At 29.6% G+C, this 22,008-nt stretch overlaps 1 protein-coding gene across 1 annotated transcript in view; it reads left to right on the forward strand.

Annotated features, from left to right (window-relative positions):
* The first annotated feature begins 4,226 nt into the window (after positions 1-4,226).
* LOC129975523 (ornithine decarboxylase-like) overlaps positions 4,227-22,008 on the forward strand; it is a 32,180-nt gene continuing 14,398 nt past the window's right edge. Inside the window, exons 1-4 of the mRNA XM_056088585.1 lie at positions 4,227-4,621; positions 11,358-11,499; positions 14,688-14,753; positions 17,167-17,263. Of these exons, the coding sequence (XP_055944560.1) occupies positions 14,697-14,753; positions 17,167-17,263 (154 nt within the window). The 5' untranslated portion in view covers positions 4,227-4,621; positions 11,358-11,499; positions 14,688-14,696. The remainder of the gene's footprint in view (positions 4,622-11,357; positions 11,500-14,687; positions 14,754-17,166; positions 17,264-22,008) is intronic.

The raw sequence follows: 22,008 nt of genomic DNA on the forward strand, positions 1-22,008 counted from the left end.
TCCAAGTGAATTACCTTTTAATAAATTATTTTTCAATGAAGTATTTTATGTATTTTTAAAGAATAAACTAAATATTGATCAAATGACTAATCCTTGAATTTATTCCAGTGATACTTCATTGGTATCATTTTTTAGGCACAAACTTCTATATTTGTATATATAAAACTCTAACGCATATAACACAGAAATCACTCTTATTATTTATTGTAGAATGGCAATAGTCACATGTAAACAAAGTCATCATACTAATTTTAGATTGCTTTGTTGAACGTTCTTACAGCTACATTATTCCAATGTTTAGCGTTACCAATGAATGGAGGTACAAAATATTATTAGAAATTTTTTTGAAGAAAGTTTGCTGTATCATCGAAAATTCCATTCAGTCAGAGGGAAAATTTATTATCGTCTTGATTCGACCTTTATTGTAACTTCAATTCCATTAAATATCGTAATGGAAAATTGTAATTTATCTTACACAGATAGGTAGATTATTTTGCAGCAATATAAATATAGGTTTAGAGAAAACACTCCGTATTTGCAATTGGGGAAAAAATGTTTTTAATTAGAAATCATGAATTAAATATTTTAATAAAAGATTGTCATTTCGAAGTAATGAGCGGAATACTTTATTATAAGCAATCTCTGAAAGGAAATTATTTAAATGCAATTCAAGACGAAAATTTTATTAAAATAGTTTAAAAATACGATCAAAGTATGTTTTTATGGTGATCATAAAATGGTAAAATTTGGCCAATGAAATGGTCTGTTATGTCAACTGGAACAGTAGCATAGGAAGAATTTATAAACACTAGTAGTCGTCATAAATTGGGAATAGATCAAGTCAATAATAATAATAAATTTCGGAAATAATTCCGGAAACGGACCATGTGATTGCTTTCTAATCGTTCTAGAAACATGTGGTTTTGAGGAAATAAAACGAGGAAATATATACGAGGAAATAAAAAAATCAGATAGTTATCTCTCCAAAATTTTCTCATTTGTTTTCCGATAAAAATGTTATTACCTTCCACTAGGGATTGCAATACCGGGATACCGAATACCGGTATTTTGAGACATCTGTACAATTTTGTAATACCGGTATTCACAAGTTTAAATACCGGTTTTTCGGTATTTACTAGAAATTTTTTAAATTTTCTCCACTATATGTTCAGGTATCGCGAACATAGCAAAATAGTATACGGTTTTGTTTTTATGTCTCCCAAATGGGCGAAATAAATTAGCTATTTAATGGCTTAATTAATTGCTTAAATCTAAATGAGCGAAACATGGATTATCCCTGAAAGAAAATATTGTATCCATAACTACTGATGGAGCACCAATTATGAAAAAAGTTGGAAAGTTGATTGGTGCAAATCAGCAGTTGTGCTATGCACATGGAATTCACTTAGGAGTAATAGATGTATTATACCAAAAAAATAAAGAACAGAAGAATCTAAATACTGTGGATATAGAAACTTCGGATTCCAACTTTGAAAAGAGTAAGAGTGAGAGTGATATTGACAATGAAGATAATGACAATGTAATTGTTGAAGAAGATATTGCTAATGAGGATGAAATATTAACCTATCAAGAATTGATTCCTATAATTTATAAAGTTCGAAAAATTGTTAAGATATTTAAACGTTCCCCTATAAAAAGGACATATTACTAAAATATATACTAACTGAAAATAAAACCGAATATATGTTAATATTAGATTCTAAAAAACGTTGGAACAATTTACTCCGAATGATGGAACGATTTTTGAAACTGAGAAATCCAATCCAAAAAGCAATAATCGACTTAAACCTGTAAATTAATTTTTCAGACAGTGAATTCGACTTAATATCCAGAACTATATCAGCTCTACTTCCAATAAAACTGACTATTGAAGCATTATGTCGGAGAGATTCTAATTTATTAACAGCTAATGTAACAATAAATTTCATGTTGCAGTCACTGAGAGAATAGCACATATCACTATCTGAAGAATTATATATTACATTGAAAAATCGCACAGAAGAAAGGCATACCAAAATAAAAAATGTCTTATGGTATTTACATAATTATAATGATTTTAAAAATGAAAATGAAAAATAAAATAAAATAAAAAATTCAAATCTGATTAAGTTTAGAGTAAATTTTCTTCAAATTTTTTACCCACAAACCTATCCACATTCAGAAGAATTCGGTCCAATTATTGAAGATTATGATGCCATTACTGTCGATTGTGAAAAGGAATTGTCTCTTGAACAAAAATTAGATTTAGCGATAAATAAAAAAATTTCAACAAACCAAAATACAATACAGAAATCAACTATATCCAAAACCATCCGACGAGAAATCGATTTATTGGAAGATGAGGGATTTAGAGGTAAATACTTGGAAAAAGTATATTGCGCATTGCTAACAGTACCACCAACTAGTGTAAATGCCGAAAGAGCGTTTCCGACAGCTGGTAATTTTACACAAAATTACTTTTCAGGCTTTATGACAGTACAATTGATGCATTATGTTTTTTAAGATCACATTTCAAAAATTTGTAATAGTACCACAGACTAAATAGTGATATTTACACTTTTTTTGTGATTTAAATAAATAAGATGTTTCTTTACTTTTTTGTGATTTTAAACTGTTATAATTTATAAGTTACAAATTATTTTTTGTGATATTTATACACTCTCTAACAAAACTGGCAAATAAAACAAAGAAACACCTGTGTTTTCTTTCTTTTTCTAAAATTTCTAATATCGGTATTAAAACCGTATCCCGGTATTACGATTTAAAAAATACCGAATACCGGTATTGAAATTTTGGTCCGGTATTGCAATCCCTACCTTCCACATTACTCGGCAGAACCAGAAATGCGACAAGGGCTCAGTGTTTTATTTTTAAATCCCAGTATGTGAGCGCTTGACGCTTCGTAGTATGGACGTAATATGGACAATATGGTTGTTCGTTTTTTTAGGATGATTCAAACTAGAATTCAACAGAAATAACAATTTTAGTAACAAGACGACATTATGGCTTCTACATGCATACGAATGCAAACAGAGATGGTTTACTCCTTGACGGATTGGAAGGGAACTTGATAGGTTTCTAAACTTTCGATGATACAACTGCGTACCAAACGCGATGTATCTAACTCTTTAAGTTTTGTAATTGTTGTGTTCACTTGAATTTGGATAGATAGGTGGGAAAATTTCCTGTTTATGGTCCCATACCAAATGTGATAGATATTTACAAATTAATTGGCGTAAAGAAAATCAACCAAATTTCGCTTTATTTTCACAATAACACAAAGAGTTTCATGTTCAAATATATAAATCTAGAATTCGGAAAGTTCTGAAGCTTGAAAAGTCGTCAAAATCTCTGATTCCGAAGTAAGAGTTTCACTTTTGCTTTTATTTTGTATTATATACATTTATTATAGACGCTCAGTAACTATTATTAACACCTTTTTTATTAATTTGCTTTCTGTTCTGAATGTGTTTTGTTGTTGTTCGGTACAAATTTTTGTATCGATTTTAAACTAACCTCATGATGAGCTACAGATTTCATTAGCATTTCAGAACTGGATGGAATTGGACTCGCTGTTTTATCTGTCCGTTTGTCTGTTGTGCTCAAATTTTGCAATCGATTAAAATCTTTCATTACCGACAAATGATAAAAATGCCAAGTCGTTAACTCATCGAGAAGTTAATTTGAAATCGATTATAATTTCACTCACACACTCTAAAAAGCATAACATAATAACATTTTTAAATATACCACATTTATAAAATAACCTTTCCTAGCACCATACAAATTTATAACTCAATACAGATTGTATTGAAAACTTGTGATTGTAAATATTAAGAATCACAAATTCTAATAGCAATCAGTGTGAGCTAGGAGAAATGGTTTTATTTGTTATAGTCTGTTTTAAAAACGTGAAGCATTAATTATTTTTATTTAAGTAATTATTTGCAATAGACTTATTCAAATAAATGTTTTTTTTCAGTTTTGTCAAATAATTAAATGATTTTTTTTCAATGCATTTCACTTTAGTAGTTAAATAACCTAAAACGTCAATCTGGGTGAACAAACGGGTCTCCAAAGATGGTTAGTTTTGATAAATAGGACAAAGTGCATCATTCTTGATTGTCTTTGTCATGAATGATGGTTTAGCTTTGCGGTCTTTTTAAGTCACATATGGCACACATATGTTCCCAACTAATGTATAGGTTATCAGTTAATACGGAAGGTAAGGGGAAAAAAGTGGGAATTTTTTATTAGAAGAATATCAAAGAAACTCCTTCTAAACATCTATATGAAAGATATTGTTAAAGCACATTCATCAGCAAAAGAAATATCGCTAAAGTTAGAAATTTTCTAATGGCTTTGAATTTGCAAATGTTTGATTTTTACTAAAGGCGCAGACCCATTCGAGGAACGACGTTTTCCGCAGCTGATCGAAAATCGAAATACATGGCTAAAAAAAATTAACCCACTTAAACTATTCCCTTAATTTTTTAATCCTTTTGATAGATATCTGACCTACTTTTACAGAATCAAATCTGCGTTCGTTTTGAAAACGAACTCTTTCTGATTGGCAATAAAATTTATTATATCCAATAAGGTAAGTTTTAATTAATATATTCTTTAATATTAAATAATATATCTTTTATATGTATATATTGGATAGTATAAAAAAGGATATATCTGCAGCAATTCTATCCATTTACAGGCATGGAATTTTACACACAGGAAGTAGTAATAGTGTCTTAATGTATTTCGTAATCCAAGTTTTATAATTTGTCGAAAAGTTGTTATTTAATAATCTATGTTATTTTGAATGGTTTATCGGACGTATTTACTGTTGGTATCGTTTCTGATGATTATCGAAAAAATCTGTGCGAGCAAACAATCACTCTAAAAATGTTTTGCACTTCAAATGTAATTTACTGAAATTTGAAAAATAGTAACTTTTTCAGAAAGATTTTAAGAATTGAAACTGAGATTTTTACATATGATATTCTAATTTCTTTATCTTTTTCAAATATTTTCAGGTGATTATTCAAACATTTTTCTTTAAATTAAAAAAAGAGCGATCCAAATAGAATTTTTACTGAATCGATTTTGTGATCCTAGTTGAGTCTTTTGGCGATTAATAGCCCTGGAATAGTGTTCGGAAATCGAATTTGTATTTTAAAAGCGTTTTTCCCTTAACGAGTGAAACAAAAATTTAACAGAAAACTACACTTATAGTCACAAAATCCAATACCAAATTTGATGCATTTAAGTCTAAGTGTTTTTGAGTTATCCTGTTTACGTACAGAAGTAAGTAGAGTTAAGTACAGAAAGACAGATGGTCAAGACATTGTTGGATTTAGTTCAAAATTTGATAGATGTCTTACACTATAGATGCAGAATCTCATTATCAAGTTTTTACCTATCTAGTTCTCTTTGTTTTGTAATTATCCTGTTAACTTTTATTCGAACACACGGGCAGATAGATTTCCTTTGAAAGGATTTTGATCAAAATTTGATAGAAATTTACATATTTGTTGTAAAGACCATAAACTTAAATTTATCCTTCAAGCTCAAAGAGTTTTTGAGTTAGTTATCTTTGTTACAGATGAAGAGACATTTTCTAAAAATGTATCTATCGAATTCAAATGAATCTTAAACGTGGAGATTGATCAAAATATCAAAAAGGTCGAATTTTTTAACGATTATGGTCTTGAATATATTTTCCCGTATAAAGAAAATTTAAAGTGCTATAAGGAAAAATATTATTATTATATCAATATGAAATTAAATAACAAAAAGTATTCATTTTCGCAGTAATAAAGGGAAATTTCCTGAATTCAATTTATATAAATTGATAGTCTCTTTGTTTGTATATTTGAAACTTATACAATTCGACACTCCTAGGCGGATATGAACTAAATTTATTGCTCCTGTTTCCTAACACCTAGAAGCGTTATTGCGCTATTAAAAAATTGCTCTGATTCTAAAAAGAGAATGAAAGTGTATGCACGGAAAGGGAAGATGTTGAAAGGTTTTACGTTTTTCCGTATTACTGAAGAAATCATTGCACAAACAATTTTTACACTATTTTAAAATTAGATTTTTAATGAAATTAATTTCATTGTTAAACAGCTATTTATCTAATTTTAATATTTTTTTTTTTAATTGATTTTAACTCAGATTATAATGTCTTTTTTCCATTGAAACGTTAAGTATATTTTTTGTTTTATTATGCTTGTCACTACCTTGGTTTTACGATCATTGAAGTTAATTTCTTTGGCCTTTTTTACATTTTTCTTTTGTTAAGCAGGTTTTCGATTTCAGGTTGAGTAGAATTTGTTATACTGTGTATACATAGAATGTAAAGTAATCGCCAAAAAATACAAATTCGAGATTTTGCTGATTCTCCATGTTTAAGCATTCGAAAAACACATTTTTAAAATATGTCTGTCTGTGACAAAGATAATTCAAAGACGCTTTGATTTAAACAGGTAAAATTTGGTTTACTGTCTTTATACTAAATTTGTAGATTTCTATCAAATTTTGAACAAAATCCGCTTACAGGAAGTCTGTCTGTCCGGATGTTCGAATGTAATTTAACAAGATAACTGCAAAACGAAGAGAGTTAGATGAATAAAATTCGGTACACATATTTAACATCTATTGTTTACACACCTATCAAATTTTTGACCGAATCCAACTAGGGCATAACGTTTGTGTCTGTACTTTTAGAAGCTTACAAATGCGATAGCTCAAAAATGCAGTGATTTAAATGTATCAAATTTTGTGTACGATTATGTGATTAAAAACGTAGCTCTATGTCAAATTTTTGTTTCAATCTTTTGGAAGAAACGCATCCAAAACACAAATTAGATTTAACAGTATGTCAGGAATGAATCGCCAAAAACACGCCAAGGATTACACGGTAGTTTCTGTAAAAAATCTAAAGGTTAATATTTCGTGATTATTGTGCGCAAATGTCATGCAAAGCGTTCTCTAGGATAACGTCTTTATTAGAAAGTATGGGATAAAATTTTTAGGAGACCGTTTCGTATTGTTTAAAAATATATGATCAAAATTTTTTTCATAATTAAGTAATTTTGAAATCTTAATGTTCCAAATTATCGTACCCTAAATGCTTTTTTCTGGTTTTTTTAGTTTGAGTTTATTAAATATAAAATTTAAAATTAATAAAATATAAAATTTAAAATTAATAAAATATAAAATTTAAAATTAATAAAATATAAAATTTAAAATTAATAAAATATAAAATTTAAAATTAATAAAATATAAAATTTAAAATTAATAAAATATAAAATTTAATAAATTTCTATTTAAAAATAAATTAATTAAGGTACGACGGAGTTTAACCCCCTGCTTGGAGCAATTTTCAAAAATCGGCAACTCGCCAACAACGGTCTTTTGCTGTGTTTTGCGAAATGTTCAAAAGCGAGGGAGCAGATGTCCAATCATAGCTCATAATAAAGGCGAAAGATAATAGGTTTGCCAATCTAGAGAAAACGGAGGTTGCCAGCTTTGGCGCATTATCGCATCTTGGTGAAGAAGGGGGTTAAACTCCGGTTCAACCCAAATTAAAATTATTTTCAAAATATATATTAATTTATGAGCGCGTTTGCATTTTCCCAAAGCTCTTCCGTTGCTCTGTAAGAATCTTTTATTTATAGGTTATCTAAATTTTGTAATTACTTGAATTCTGTTTTAGTAGCAGTTGATATTAAAAAACATAATTATAAAAATTTAAATCTTTAAAGTAAAAATTTTAACTTATTGAATTCATGCCTTTAATTTCATATTTACTGCTGAATTTTTAGCGATCCTGCAAGCCTTAATGATATCTCAATTCCGGAAAAAGAAATTGCTGTTGCTGATAGGCAGTTTCTCTGTCCTTCAAGCCTAAAAAAGTTTATATTTGAAATCGCTAACAGTGACTAAAATAGAATAGTTAAAAAATCTTAATTAGAGAAAATTAAACCAAAAAAATCGTATTGCTTTGGAAACTAGGACATTCAATATTTCCTGGAATGAAAAAGCGAATTCTCACACCAAAATGAGGACAAGGTCGTAAACGTACTATCTAAGTTGAAGATGTTATCATATTTACCAGAAAAATCTTGCTTTAAAATTTTTATCAAATTCATCAAAGAAGCAAGTACGAAGAAATTCTAAGGAATTTTTCTTTAATTTTATCTAAAGTTAAAAAAATATAGCGCATAATAGCAACAAGTATGATTACAAGGATGGCTAATACTTCAGCACAATTAAGTAAATTTTGATTAAAGGATAATTTTTATTGACAGTTCTGCAATCAAGGAAAGAACATTAATCTTATTATCTTTAACTGAAATATTCAACTCATAAAACTCAACGAACATAATCTTAATAGCAATCGTTTGTTAAAATTTTTCTTCAGAAAACTATTTTTAATAAGTGCCATTTTATTAAAGATTTTTGGCGTACTATATTGATTTTGATTTCTTGGTCTTAGAGGATAGCCTTTTCACTTTCTCGCTTACGTAGTATAGAGAATGTATAGTAATCATCAAAATATTAGAACTCGAAATTTTGACAAATTTTCACGGTTTAGAAGTCCCTGAGTTGGAAAAATACATTTTTAGATAATGTCTGTCTATCTATGACAAAAATAACTAAAAGAAGTTTCGAATTAGGCGGATGAAACTTGGTATATGGTCCTTACACCAAATTCACAGATTTCTATCACATTTTCAGTAAGATTTATCCAGAGGAAATACGCCGTGTTCGAATATAAGTTAACTACAAAACTGAGAGAGTTAGACAGATAAAATTCGATACACAGATTTAAGATCTATAGTGTAGAAACCTGCCAAATTTTGAGCCCAATCAAACTAGAAGTTGACTATCTGTGGGTCTGTAGTTTCAGAAACATGTAAAAGAGATCATTCAAAATCAGCATGATTTAAATATATCAAATTTGGTATGGGATTTTATGACCAGAAGTGCAGTTTTATGCCAAATTTTGTTTCAATTGGTTCATAAAAACATGTCTAAAACAGAAATTCAATTTTTGGATACTATTAATGCATGTCAGGGATTAATCGCCAAATAACTCGCCAAGAAAGACACGAAAATTCAGTAAAAATGTTAATGATTCACGTCAAAAGTTTAATCGGTGTGAGTAAGTGACTATTGTACGCCAATGCCGTGTAAAGCGTTTTCTGGCATGACAAGTTTACCAGAGGGTATGCGGAAAGTTTTGGGGAAATCATTCTCACTGGTTTGCTAAAGATTCTAATTTTTTTTTAAAACAAACTTTTAAGTAATTGAGACAAAGGGTTTAAGTTGCCTTCTCCTGATATTGGAAATCTTTTAATATAAAATATGTCTTAAAAACACTGCTATAAAACTAGAAATTCAATATTCCTCCCATGGTCAATTAAATGGTACCAGATTCTACAGAAGGGGGACTTAAAGAATTCATTACATATTCGTCATTTTTTTTTAAATTCAGATCCTTTATAAAAATTAATTAAAATTAAAACTCTTATGGATTACATATAAAATCCTTACGACTTAGAAATATATACGTTTCACGTTTTTTTTTTTTTTTTTTTTTTTTTACACACACGCACATATATATAACAACCAGTTGGATGAGCACACGATGGAAGGGAAAAAAAATAAAGAAATTGTTGGCAGAAAGAACGACTTAGAAATATATACGTTTCACGGTTTTTTTTTACACACGCACATATATATAACAATTAGATGTCAGCGGAGCTACATAACATAACGCCATCCTGTACCTATAACACTAAGTTATCTAACCAGTTGGATGAGCACAAGATGGAAGGGAAAAGAAAGAAAGAAATTGTTGGCAGAAAGAACGACTTAGAAATATATACGTTTCACGTTTTCTTTTTCTTTTTTTTTTTACACACGCACATATATATAACAACCAGTTGGATGAGCACAAGATGGAAGGGAAAGAAAGAAAGAAATTGTTGGCAGAAAGAAAGAGACGACAGACCATCCAGGGTTCTTCAAAGAGAATCCCATCGTGTCAAATCCTACAAGACTGCATTTAATTTTTTGATGAAGTAATAACTGGATGGAGGGGACAAGAATACTTAATAAAATGGTCACTATGGGTTAAACTTACAGGGAAACCAGATTACCAACTGAAAAAATTGATAAATTACATTGAGAACATTTGTATGACATGTATAAGCATATAAATAATAACTGAAGAGTCAGAAATCTGTAACGTCCCTCTGAGTTTTTTCGTTTTGATTTCCTTCGTGAGAACTGCTCTTATGAAAGACTTTTGAAGTTATAATTTCGGTGGACCTACAGCGAATGGTCTTAATAGAGCTTATACAGACCAACTCTGGAATCTAAATGTCTACCTGAAAATGGGGATAGCAAGGGGGAGGAAGAGTTTTCTCACGTGATCTATCATGAATACGAATTTTACTACAACCACTGACGATAGGTGGTTGTTACTTTGCGCATGTTAAATTGATTTCTGAAAGCTTTTCAGTTCACTTTAGTTTAGTTATATCAATGTCTGGTTTCTTTAAAATAATTAATTAATACCTATTCTGGGCCGAATCACCTAATGTTGAACCAAGATTAGATAAGGGTCACATCAGAGATGCTACCTCCCTTCCTAAGATCCCACACTAGATTGGCTATGTTTCGATGGCCAAACATCCATAATTTGTGGCACACAATTTTTGAAAAGGGAACACCAGCGTGTTATCTTCGTCTTGTGATAAAGGTTCTAGTGTATAAAATCCATTTCTTAATCGACCTTGTGGAAAGTGCTACGTGACATAGCTCTAAATGGAATTTCTTTTACTTGAATGTGATCAGAGACATCGAATTTATCAAAGCTGCCAGTATATTAACCTTCAAATAAAATAAACAGTGAATCCTGCGAGAAAAGGATTCAAGGACATAAGCTATAAGTTTCATTTGGCTAATAACGTACAACTTGAATCACATCAGATAGTACAAATTTATCATTCCATGAGAAATGTTTATGAAGATTTTATTGTTTTCTTCACAAGCGCTAATTTTGCTTATCAAAATTTAAAAAGTAACAAGAACAGCTTAAAATTATACATTCTTTTATAATATAAGGAGAGTAATTTACTCATTTGAAATAAAAATACGCTAAGTTCAGATAGATGACAAAAATCATTTAAAAAATGTTGTGTATATCTGAAGCGAAGTGTGAGAATTGAATTGTTGGTAAATTTATTAACACATGGAGGTGATTTCATTCAAACTTCTTTGGATTTTTTCCTAAGTTTTGTAATTTTCCTTTTTGCTTAAAGGTTCACTGGCAAAGCCTTGTTTTCCCACGCAGCAGAAGTCAGCGAAATATAACATCAGTTTCAAATTCACCATCCTTTCAGTCTACATCAGCTTCAACTTCACCATAATTTCAGTTTAAATTTTTTGCAGATCTTAACACATGTAAGTTTTCATCATTTCATTTTATTATTTGAATTTTAACACCTTTAAGCAGTTTGGAAGTATTACTTATTTGGTACATTAAAGATATGATTGTGACAAATTAATGGAAACCAGGAGGTGAAAATGGGTAGTGAAGAACTCAGTAAGAGGGCTAAGCTTTGATATACAGTCATTTGGCGCCTTGCGAGGTTGGCAATGTTTTCGGGGGCACTTTGTGTGGGGTTACATTGCCACCATTTTTTTTTCACTGTTGCTTGTTCTTTGTCGCTCTTCCACTGTTGCTACGTTTCAGCGCTTATCCGATTTCGATGTATTTTCAAATATTTATATCCGTTATATATATATATATTTCCGTTTGCATATGTATATATCCGTTTTGTTATGTATATATCCGTTTATGTTTGTATATGTATATATTCGTTTCAATATATATTTCCGTTTGTTCTAAAACGGAATCTTTAAAGGATATTATTGCCAAATACCAGTTCCTGCTGACTGAGAATACGGAGTTGCCGAAAACAAAACGCAGCGTGTTAGGTAAAGACGGTATTCCTACAAGGTTATTCTTTGTCTTTTTGTCTGCTTTTTTTGCTGGATTTTTTTATAAGAATATATTGCCGTTAATTTGCTGCAGTGTTAATCGGAACCTTATGTTTGGAAACGTTATTGCTGCCGTTCAAGCCACATTCGACCATTTCGTTAAAATTTGGTGATAAACTATTTTGGCGAAAATGACGGTATATCAAAGCTGTTCCCAGTAAGATTTATAATCTAGAAATCATTAAATGTTGTAGTGAGTATGCAATATTATTTTAGTTTATTCTGATTCATTTCTCAGTATTTCAACATTGTTATAGTTTTTAAAAAGAATTATTTTTTCAAATGAGGAGTTTAATCTTTTTGCATCGAGTAAAATATTAAGAGCCATAATTATTAGTCGTCCTTTAGCCTCAAGCGATACATTTTTTTTTTTTTTTTTGTTTGAAAGTTTTTTTTTTTTTTTTTTTTTTTTTTTTTTAGATTAACGCATATTCATTCAGTTGCTTTATCTCAAATTATCCACCACTATGTTGCCAAGACAACAAGTGATACAGAAATTTTGTCTCAATTATTCCATACAACTTAGTAGATGATGCTACTGTAAAACCCTAGTTTAGTGTGCTTGTTACTTCACCAGAGATGCTAACAGTGGTAAATCGCCATTCAAAGTGACTGACCAGACAAAAAATATGAAACAGTTACAATTACCCACTTTTTAAAAATAAAATTGCGAGTTTTATTGGTTATGATTGTTTCATATAAGAAGATTTATTTTAGAATCTTTATGGGTTATTATTGTTGAATCTCCTTTGAATTTTAAAATAAAGAATTTTTGCAAACCTGCTATGTCGGTCCATAACAATAAAATGAGAGAGAGCGATGCCTTCGGCCTTTGAAGAGAGCACCGGCAGAATTTTTTAACTTAAAATAAACTCGCAACATATTATTGAAAATGTTCATTTTATTAATGTAAACGATGTTATTTTTATCATATATTTTAACAATAAAATTTATATTATATTTTGATAAAAATATTCTTTGTTCTCCGTTGTTACATTGTGTTATGTTATTTATTTTTGTAAAATAAGTTGTGGGGAGAATAACGAAGCAAGTTTCTTAGTTTCAGAGAATGTGGTTTATCCTCGAGAGAAATTGCAAAATGATTGAGATTCTCAAAAAGTATTATGATTAACTTCTTGAAAGATTCTGATCACTATTTTGATCTGATAGAAAACCATCTATATCTAACCGATCAAAAAGAGCCTTAATTAATACAGTCCTTCCTTAACACCAATATTCTACTCAAATTAAAAAGGAGTTGCAACTTTCTTATTCGAGTAGAACTATGCGTAATTCACTTTTAAAATATTCACATGAAAATATATCAAAATGAGAAAATAGCCATCAGTAATGATAATCGTGTAAAATGGGCAAAACGGCATATTGTTTTTGGAAACAAATGAAATGGCGTAATATCTTCAGATAAAAATAAATTTAATTTAGACAGACCTGACTGCTTCTGATATTATTGGCATGATTTACGTCATGAACGATCAGCGTATTCTAAACGCCAATTCGGCGTTGGTAGTGTTATGGTTCAGGGAGGATGTGGTTGTAATTAAACAATTTCGGTTACCACTTGGAAACCGAAAAATAACTTTGAAATGACATATTCTGCTGAAGAATTACTATTAGAAGCTTTTCTCATTACAAGTGGGTATTATATTTTTCAACAAGATAATACCTCTATCAATGTGTTATCATCTACAAAGTTGTATCTTCAAGAAAATGAAGTACAATTATTGGATCGGCCATCAAAATGCCTCGGCTTGAATCCTACGGATATACAAGCGGGTGTTATTATGCCAATAAATAGAAATTACCGTGCTTAACATTTCCTTAATTTTCTGTCTATACACAGGAGAATGCAGCATTACACAGGAGAAAGCCGCAACATTTTTAATTGGATGAATTAAAAAATTTTGTTTACCTCCTGAACTTAAACTTTAAATACAACAAAATATCAAAAAAAAAAATATATTAGGAGTATGCCTCCTACTGATACCTATTCACCATGAAAATATCAGTCGAACTTTCATATCTTGACCACAGCAATGGGAAAAAAAGCTGAGATGAAATGTTAGAAGAAACAATGCGTTTAGTTTGAATTTCGCTTCAACAATAAAATACATATTGTTATAAAATATGCTTAAAATATTTAATAAAAATTAATTAAAAATAGATAGAAAAATTATATGGCAGCATGTAAAAATGTAATTTTTTGAATTAAAACACTGTAAAAACTATTTTATTAACAATTTTAGAAGTTATCATTAAAAATTCTTAAAATTTCACTTAATTTTTAATTAAATAAAATTCAAATTAAATTTGGAGGGTGGTGCTCATTTCCATTCTCCAGAGTATATATGCGCCAAATTTCGTAGTTATAGATCAAAAGGATACGACTGTACAGCTCCGACAGACAGACAGAGAGAGACAGAGAGAGGGAGGGAGAGGTATATGTAGAGACGATAAATAGCTGAATAGAATTGCAGTGCTATTTTTTACAGTACATTTAAACAACTGGAATTGTCTCTGATCAATGATATTTCTCATTGTATAAATTATGTCTTTCTATAATTTGATAGCATTCAGTCATGGATCCTGGTACATTGGCCGAAATTCAGAAATTCTGCGAAATAGCAGACCAGAAGGTAAGAATAGTCCATTCCCTGAAATTTTTGTTGTATTAATTATGAATTAACACATTCTAAGCGGATGTACAGTTTTGGAAACATAATATTTGAACAGGCATTAAGATGCAATTTTATATTAATCGCAAACAATGTAGATATATGTGTAGATAACAATGTAGATATAAAAACAATGTGTCCAATTCAATTCACTCTCCTATTGTTTTTTTTTAGATTAAAATAATTTATAAATAATACAGACACACTGGATTCTTGTATAATGTGAATGCACTGAAAAGAAATTGCACTTAATTTCCCTACAACACTATTGGCAAATCAGTATTATTCGGGAAATTAATTTAACTTTTTTTATAGTTTTGGTATTTTTTCTTGAATTTTAGAAAAGCAAATACATGCACTTTTTTGTGTATACAGGATATTTTTAAAAAGTGTGAAAAACAAGAGAGTATTCCCTTAAATTTTGCATCTAGATATGTATTTCTTATAACAAAGTTTTATTAAATAAGGCGAGTATTTTTATGAGTATATTTTGGCCTCTGTGGAAATCGATAATAAAAATTTAAACAATTTTGTATACTGCGCCCGTAATATAAACATTGAAGCATATCTCGGGAATAATGCGCATATGACAATAGTTATTAAAAACGCCGAATAAAAAATAATGCATTTATTACTTCTTTTAAACTTTAAATAACGGCCAAATGTTAAAAGTGTTTACAAAATGTGTTTAAAGTGACTATTTTTGATATATATGAAAAGTTACATTATTCTAACAATGTTTAAATAAAGTTTATTATCGCATGAATCATAATTTCAAAATTTTCTTTCCTTATAACGTTATTTCCAAGCAAAACTTACTTTCATGCATACATTTCTGAAAAAAAAAGTTTCTTGTTCATAATTATATATCTGAAGTACCTAAAATATCAATTCATGAAGTTATTCATCACTTTTTTATTAAGTCGAAATTGCAGCTATCGATCAAATAATAAGTCAAGGTATGATATAATCAAATAATAGAAATAGGCGTTATTAATAAATTCCTATCAAATCACTGTGATTGAATGGTGTACTATTCAAACAAACTTTTGTCTATGATACTGTTTTCGTATTGAATAAATTTCCGTTTTTCAAATAAATGTTCCTATCTGAATTTGTGATAAGTCCCTCTAAATTTAGAAATAAATATACATCTGCAAATCTTAAAAAGAGAAGTGTGTATCTTTCTGTATGTATAGATGAATATAAAAGAAACATTTTCTAATTGACGTAACTAACGTATCTCACGAAAATTCATCAAATTTATTTTTGATTAATACAATATTCCCAAGTCCTCAAGAATATTTAATGTTATTCTTGCTTAATTTTCCTGCTTTTGTAGCATGAATGCATTATGCTTTTTTTTATTGGGCTTAATAAAAATTGAATCTATTCAATTAAATTTGATCATCGTATAGAAAAGAGAGAAACAAAGAGAAAACAGAGATTTTTCCTCTACAAAACATTGACACAGCAGTCTGAATAGGCCAATAGTTTCATAAATTATACACACTTCTTTTAAATTATAATACATCGGATAGAAGTAGTTGATTTGATAATATTATGTATTATATTGATTTATTTGTGATATGAAATAAAAAGATTTACTCAGATGATTGTAATTTTGAAGGAAAAAAAAAAATTCGGAATAAGAATGGTAGGCAATAGAACTTTCAAAGAGTCCTCAGGGCATCAAGTTGTAGTCCGAGTCATCAAGCTATGGTATTTGATTGTGAAAGTTGCTTTGGGTTCGAATAACAAGAGCAAATGAACTCAGTACGAATTTACCGCATTCAAAGCATAACAATATTAAAGGCCTTCCACCTGCGCCTAAACGATTGTGAACATCCGTTCGGTAACTAGCGAAAGCGAAAACAGAATACCAGACAAACATCGCGACTTACTCGTATGGGTAATAGAGCATCTTGATTATATCAAATTCAACAAAGGCATATATTGCATTCGAGTCGTGACTGACATTCTCCATTAGAGATCCGGCTCTTATTTTAAAATAGATTGGACAGAATGTTTACTTCTCGGCAGAAAATAAGAAAAGCCGAGATATGCTAAAGCGATTCTGATATATAAAAGAAATTCTTACTGCAGTAATGTATTTAAACAAAACATTAAATCACAAGGGACTAAAAACAAACAGTACAAAAGGAAGAAAAATAAACAGCAATGAATATCGTAAATCAATGAATTCCAGTAACAAGTGGAATATTTGAGATGCAAATTTCAATTTACTTTAAGTAATGATATCATTCTTTCTGTTTTGTCCTGAGAATTTTTAATTTTCTTCTATCTTTAAAAATCCCCCAAAAAATATTCAAAAATTATTTTTTAATTTTGCTAATAATTTTTTCCTTCTCAGAATGAAGATTCCCCTTTTTTGGTTTTTGATGTGGATGATGTTGTTTGGAAAGTAAAGCACTGGAGAGAGAAAATGCCCCGCATAGACCCTCACTACGGTAACAATTTTCTTATTCCTTTACAGCTGCAATAATTTCTAATGACCTTCATGAAAATATATTATATTTACATGAAGATACAAGATATTTTTAGTCAAAACAAAAACTACTGTACATATTTCAGCATGGTATTCTATTTACTCTAGTAAAAGAAAGTTTACCAATATTCCTGTTCATGTTTGGATTCATTGTAGATCCAAAATCTACATTATTAATCTTTTGTTTTTACATCTTAATAAATAAAACTTTTCATAGCTTAAAATTTCTACTTAATTTTTTTTATAAGAAAGCATGCTATCTGAAAACCAGCATGGGGAAACCAGAGGGTTTGACCTCTCTCAAAGTTCCGCGCATGCTTTCTAATGAAGATGTTATCCCCATCTCACTTTGTGCATTTTGGATAAGATCGCGAATGAATTGTATAGCATTGGCGAGCAATGATTTCGAAATATTAATTTTTGGCGTGAATTAGATTAAACATTTTTACTGAATTAATAATGTGATTTTAGGCAAATATTTTGGTGATTAAATCTTGCTATGCGGTTAATATACAATTATCCGATAATCGAATATGTGTCTTGGACGTCTTTTTTCCCACCAATTGAAAACAAATTTGACCGATAATTACAATTGCAATCATAAAATCGTATTTTTAATCATATATTTCACTTATTTTACTACAGTTTTGATTTATTGTATATATCTGCATGAGAAAGTATAGACCGACAAACGATAAACCCTTTTGCAGATTTGATTCAGAATTTTACAATAATTTACATTTCGGATACTAAATCTATGCAAGAAATTTTATCTAATTTTTTAAGTTTCATTTCTCTCAATTGCACACGTTCTAGAATAGATGGCCAGATAAACATCCACCGAATGGATATCGTTCAAAATTTTATATAAATCTATAATTTTTTTGTAAGACCATATACAAAATTTTTATTCCTATATCTCAAAATGTTTTTTGAGTTCACTTGTTCACAGACGGATACAATTCCAAAAATGCATTTTTTACTCCAGGGAGGTCTGAAACATGAAAATTTTACAAAATTGCGAGTTTGAATTTTTTCACAATTACAATTCCTCTGTGTACTTTTCTTATACGAGAATGTAAAATTCTTTAGAAACACTCTTCAAATCGGCGGGCTTAGAATTGCCAAATTATACATGTTTTTTGGATAGTAAATTTCTTCTTATCATTAAATTTTTTATGTAATTTTTAAAATTAAACATTAATTGTAAATATAATGCTACCCTTATTAATTTCGAAATTTTTTTGCGTAATCCATTTTTTACCATTCTAAAATTTAAGAAAAAGTTCTTTTTAATGATATCAATTTATGATGACACCTGGTCCACATTTTTAAAGATATTGATAAGTCTTTTTAAAGCAATATTTTTTCATTAATATATATATATATATATAATATAATGATATTTTAAACTCTAATTTCAATTTCATTAATTTCCAAAATTTTATCTTAATTTAGCCCATAGTAACTTCTTTCTAAAAATATTCTCTTATTTCGTGATCCAATTCCACTTTCTCTACTTAATTAATTCAAGAGTAGCTTTGTAAAATTGCTAAATCGGCTAAAAACCTCACATTCCCGCTCTCCGCGAGAAGGGATAGAAAAATGTCCAGTAAGCACATTCTTTTTAAAACATCCCTGTGTTTCCTCGGCCTTGCCGGCGAGTGTAGCGAAAATCCTTATCGAAATCTCATTATATATTAGCGCTATGAAGAAATATTTTCCCTATCAAACTCTTAGATTATATAAGACCGGGGATAAAATGTTTAAGAGTTTTTTCCTCATTCCTCTCTGTGTCGTTCTGTGTTGTGTGTGTACTCATCGCTTCTACATATGCCTGCTTCTCCAAAATGAAATAAAACGACGTCACGAAATCGAAAGTCTTTTCACTGTCTTCAAAACTGCATCCTGCTTCACATAAAATAATACAATAATGCTTATATATATATGTGTGTGTGTGTGCTAATTACTTCTATATAGTTAAGAGCGAATTTTGAAAATGATACAAAAATATTCAAATCAAATCTAATAAATTATAGCAATACGATGTTTAGGAATAGAGGATCGAATCTCCTTTTTTGCATTATAATTTTTTTTCAAGCAGTTTTTGTGTTATTTTATCAACTGTTTTTATAGCATCTGTTTGCTATTTTCCACATTTCATTTTGTTTGGCAGTGACCCTATAATGGCACTTGCGCCATAAAACCCAAACAAATCCCAAATATGTAATATCAACTCATCAATTGCCGCATAGATCGCCAGTGATTAACTCCGATTTACTCATTGGACTTCTCTCTTCTACATTTAAGATATATAAAAAAATAGAGGAAAATGGTTAGATAATCCGATTTTTAGGCTGCTTTAATTGTGTCAATGAATGTGTTAAAATTATTTACATTTAAATGTATTCCATTGCTATTATACAAAATAAACTAACCACATCTGATTTTTCCGATCATGGAGGGTGGTTTTTGTTTTCATCAGCTTCTAAACTGTTATTACAATAAGCACTGCTAGCTTTTCTATACCTTTTAGCCTGTTTCGTAATTCTTATGTCCGATTTTTTTCCTGTTTGGTAGGAATTTCATTGTGGAGGTACGTTTATAATTTAAATACATTAGTATAGCTTTGTGATAAGGTGTACAGTTGGAAAGTAAAGTAAGTAAAGTAAGTTGGAAAGTAAAGTAAGTAAAGTAAGTTGGAAAGTAAAGTAAGTAAAGTAAGTTGGAAAGTAAAGTAAGTAAAGTAAAGTAAGTTGGAAAGTAAAGTAAGATTGGAAAGTAAATGCAATACTTCTAAGCAGAATTTTTAAGAATGGAGGAAATATTCATACGACTTGACAGTTTAAGTATTTTTTCTATATTTATTTTCTATTATTTTACATAAATGTTTATACGTTCGTTTAGGTCTTTTATTAACGAAGACTAAGTGTACTGATGTTTCAACCGACACTGTTCATTTCTTAAAATTACTATGTAAACTTTAATAATGCAATTAAAAATCCCGATTAACTTTACAAAAAGTAAAATTGTATATTTAATAAATCTGCTCACAATACAATGAATTGATTTTATAAATCGAGGAATCTCATTTAATATTCCTTAATTTAATAAATACTAAAAGTGATATTCAAAACATTCATTATTTTTATTATTGGATGCAGTACCATTATTACTCAGATCGTTTTTTTTTGCTCTGTATTTTATCTTAATGCTAATGCTTGTTTTTACCATGGTGTTTATTTTTGTAATGTTTTTAAGGTTTTCATTATTATCAGCATTTCCTTCGTAATAAGTTACTCTTATTTTGTTTTTTTTCCAAAAATTCGCTGAATGATATCTTTTCTTCATCTAATGTTTCAGAAAATATGTTAAAATATTGCCGGTTAGTCAATTTCATTTAGTTTTAATCAAATAGTTTTTTATGACAGACTTTAATGAATAACTTTGGATTTAATATAAACAACAGTGATTCCAATTTAATGACAGGAAATTGAGATGACAAACTAAAAACTGAAATAAAGATTTTTAAAATTTAATAATACAGAATTCCATATAATATTTGATACAAACACGTGTGGCAAGTCAAATCGAATCGCTGCCAGCTAGAGATAGGAAATGTTTTCTGATTCTAAAAAAGAAAAAATTAAAGCCTGAGAACAAAGATGCCCAAGAACTTGCAGTTTCTCAAGTCCATATAGAGATACTTCAAATAGAGTTGTGTTGATTTGAATTATTATTATGCAGAAAGTAATAAATTACTAGGCAGTTCTAAATTCGAATTGTAATACTAGATGGGGAGAAGCATGGAATCTAAAAGAAAAGTCAAGAAACGGAATTTATTCAGTTTGCTCTTAAAATAAGGGTCTCATTAGTTAATGGGGTTGATAACAAATCTCAGTTTGTAATCGGAAAATAAAAATTTGAGATCCAAATCATCTTAGATTCAACATACATGACTAGACACGTGATACGTATCATCGAAACGTATCACATGATACATATCATCGAAAGTCAAATGTCCTCATTTTTGGAAAGAGGTATGCCCACTAGGTAAGTCACCCTAATCGTACAACCACCGATCAAAATTATGACAGGCCTGTAGTTTCAGTTTATATGAAAAATGCATATCCCAATTTTGTGGAAAGTCGATTTAAAATTAAGTCTCATACGCATTCAGAGCCATAGTGGCTTAAAGGGAAGCTTTGGAGTCTTGTGGCGTAATGGAAGTAAGTGGCGTTCTGGCTATAACACGATTTTTTTCACACTTAGCCTTTAGTGGCTTTGGAAGTAGTAAACTAGGTTCGGGACTTGATATTTTTTCTTTCTTTCGTAATATTTTTTATCAATTTTTTCATATCTGACTTATCTGTACTAGTGTTTTGTTTTCATGGCACCTAGTCATTTGCCTAGTCATCTATGGCTCTCCTCCTTGCCTTCGTTCAATGCGCCTCTGTCAGAATTCGACAGCTTCAGGTTCCTAATACGATTCCAATAAAGATGTATCATATATATATCGAATCTACTGCATGCCAACTGTGATTTCATGAGCCAAACGTTCTCTTGTTGGGAAGAGATTTGAAATTTGGAAATATAAATTTCAGTTGAGGCTGATCGGGGTTACAAATTGCTAAATTCGCCCTAAACGAGCCCTTTTTTAAGAAATGAATGTTAATATAACTAAACTAAATTCATATATATCTCACG

Source organism: Argiope bruennichi, chromosome 7 (assembly GCF_947563725.1).
Source record: "Argiope bruennichi chromosome 7, qqArgBrue1.1, whole genome shotgun sequence".
Classification (NCBI taxonomy): domain Eukaryota; kingdom Metazoa; phylum Arthropoda; class Arachnida; order Araneae; family Araneidae; genus Argiope; species Argiope bruennichi.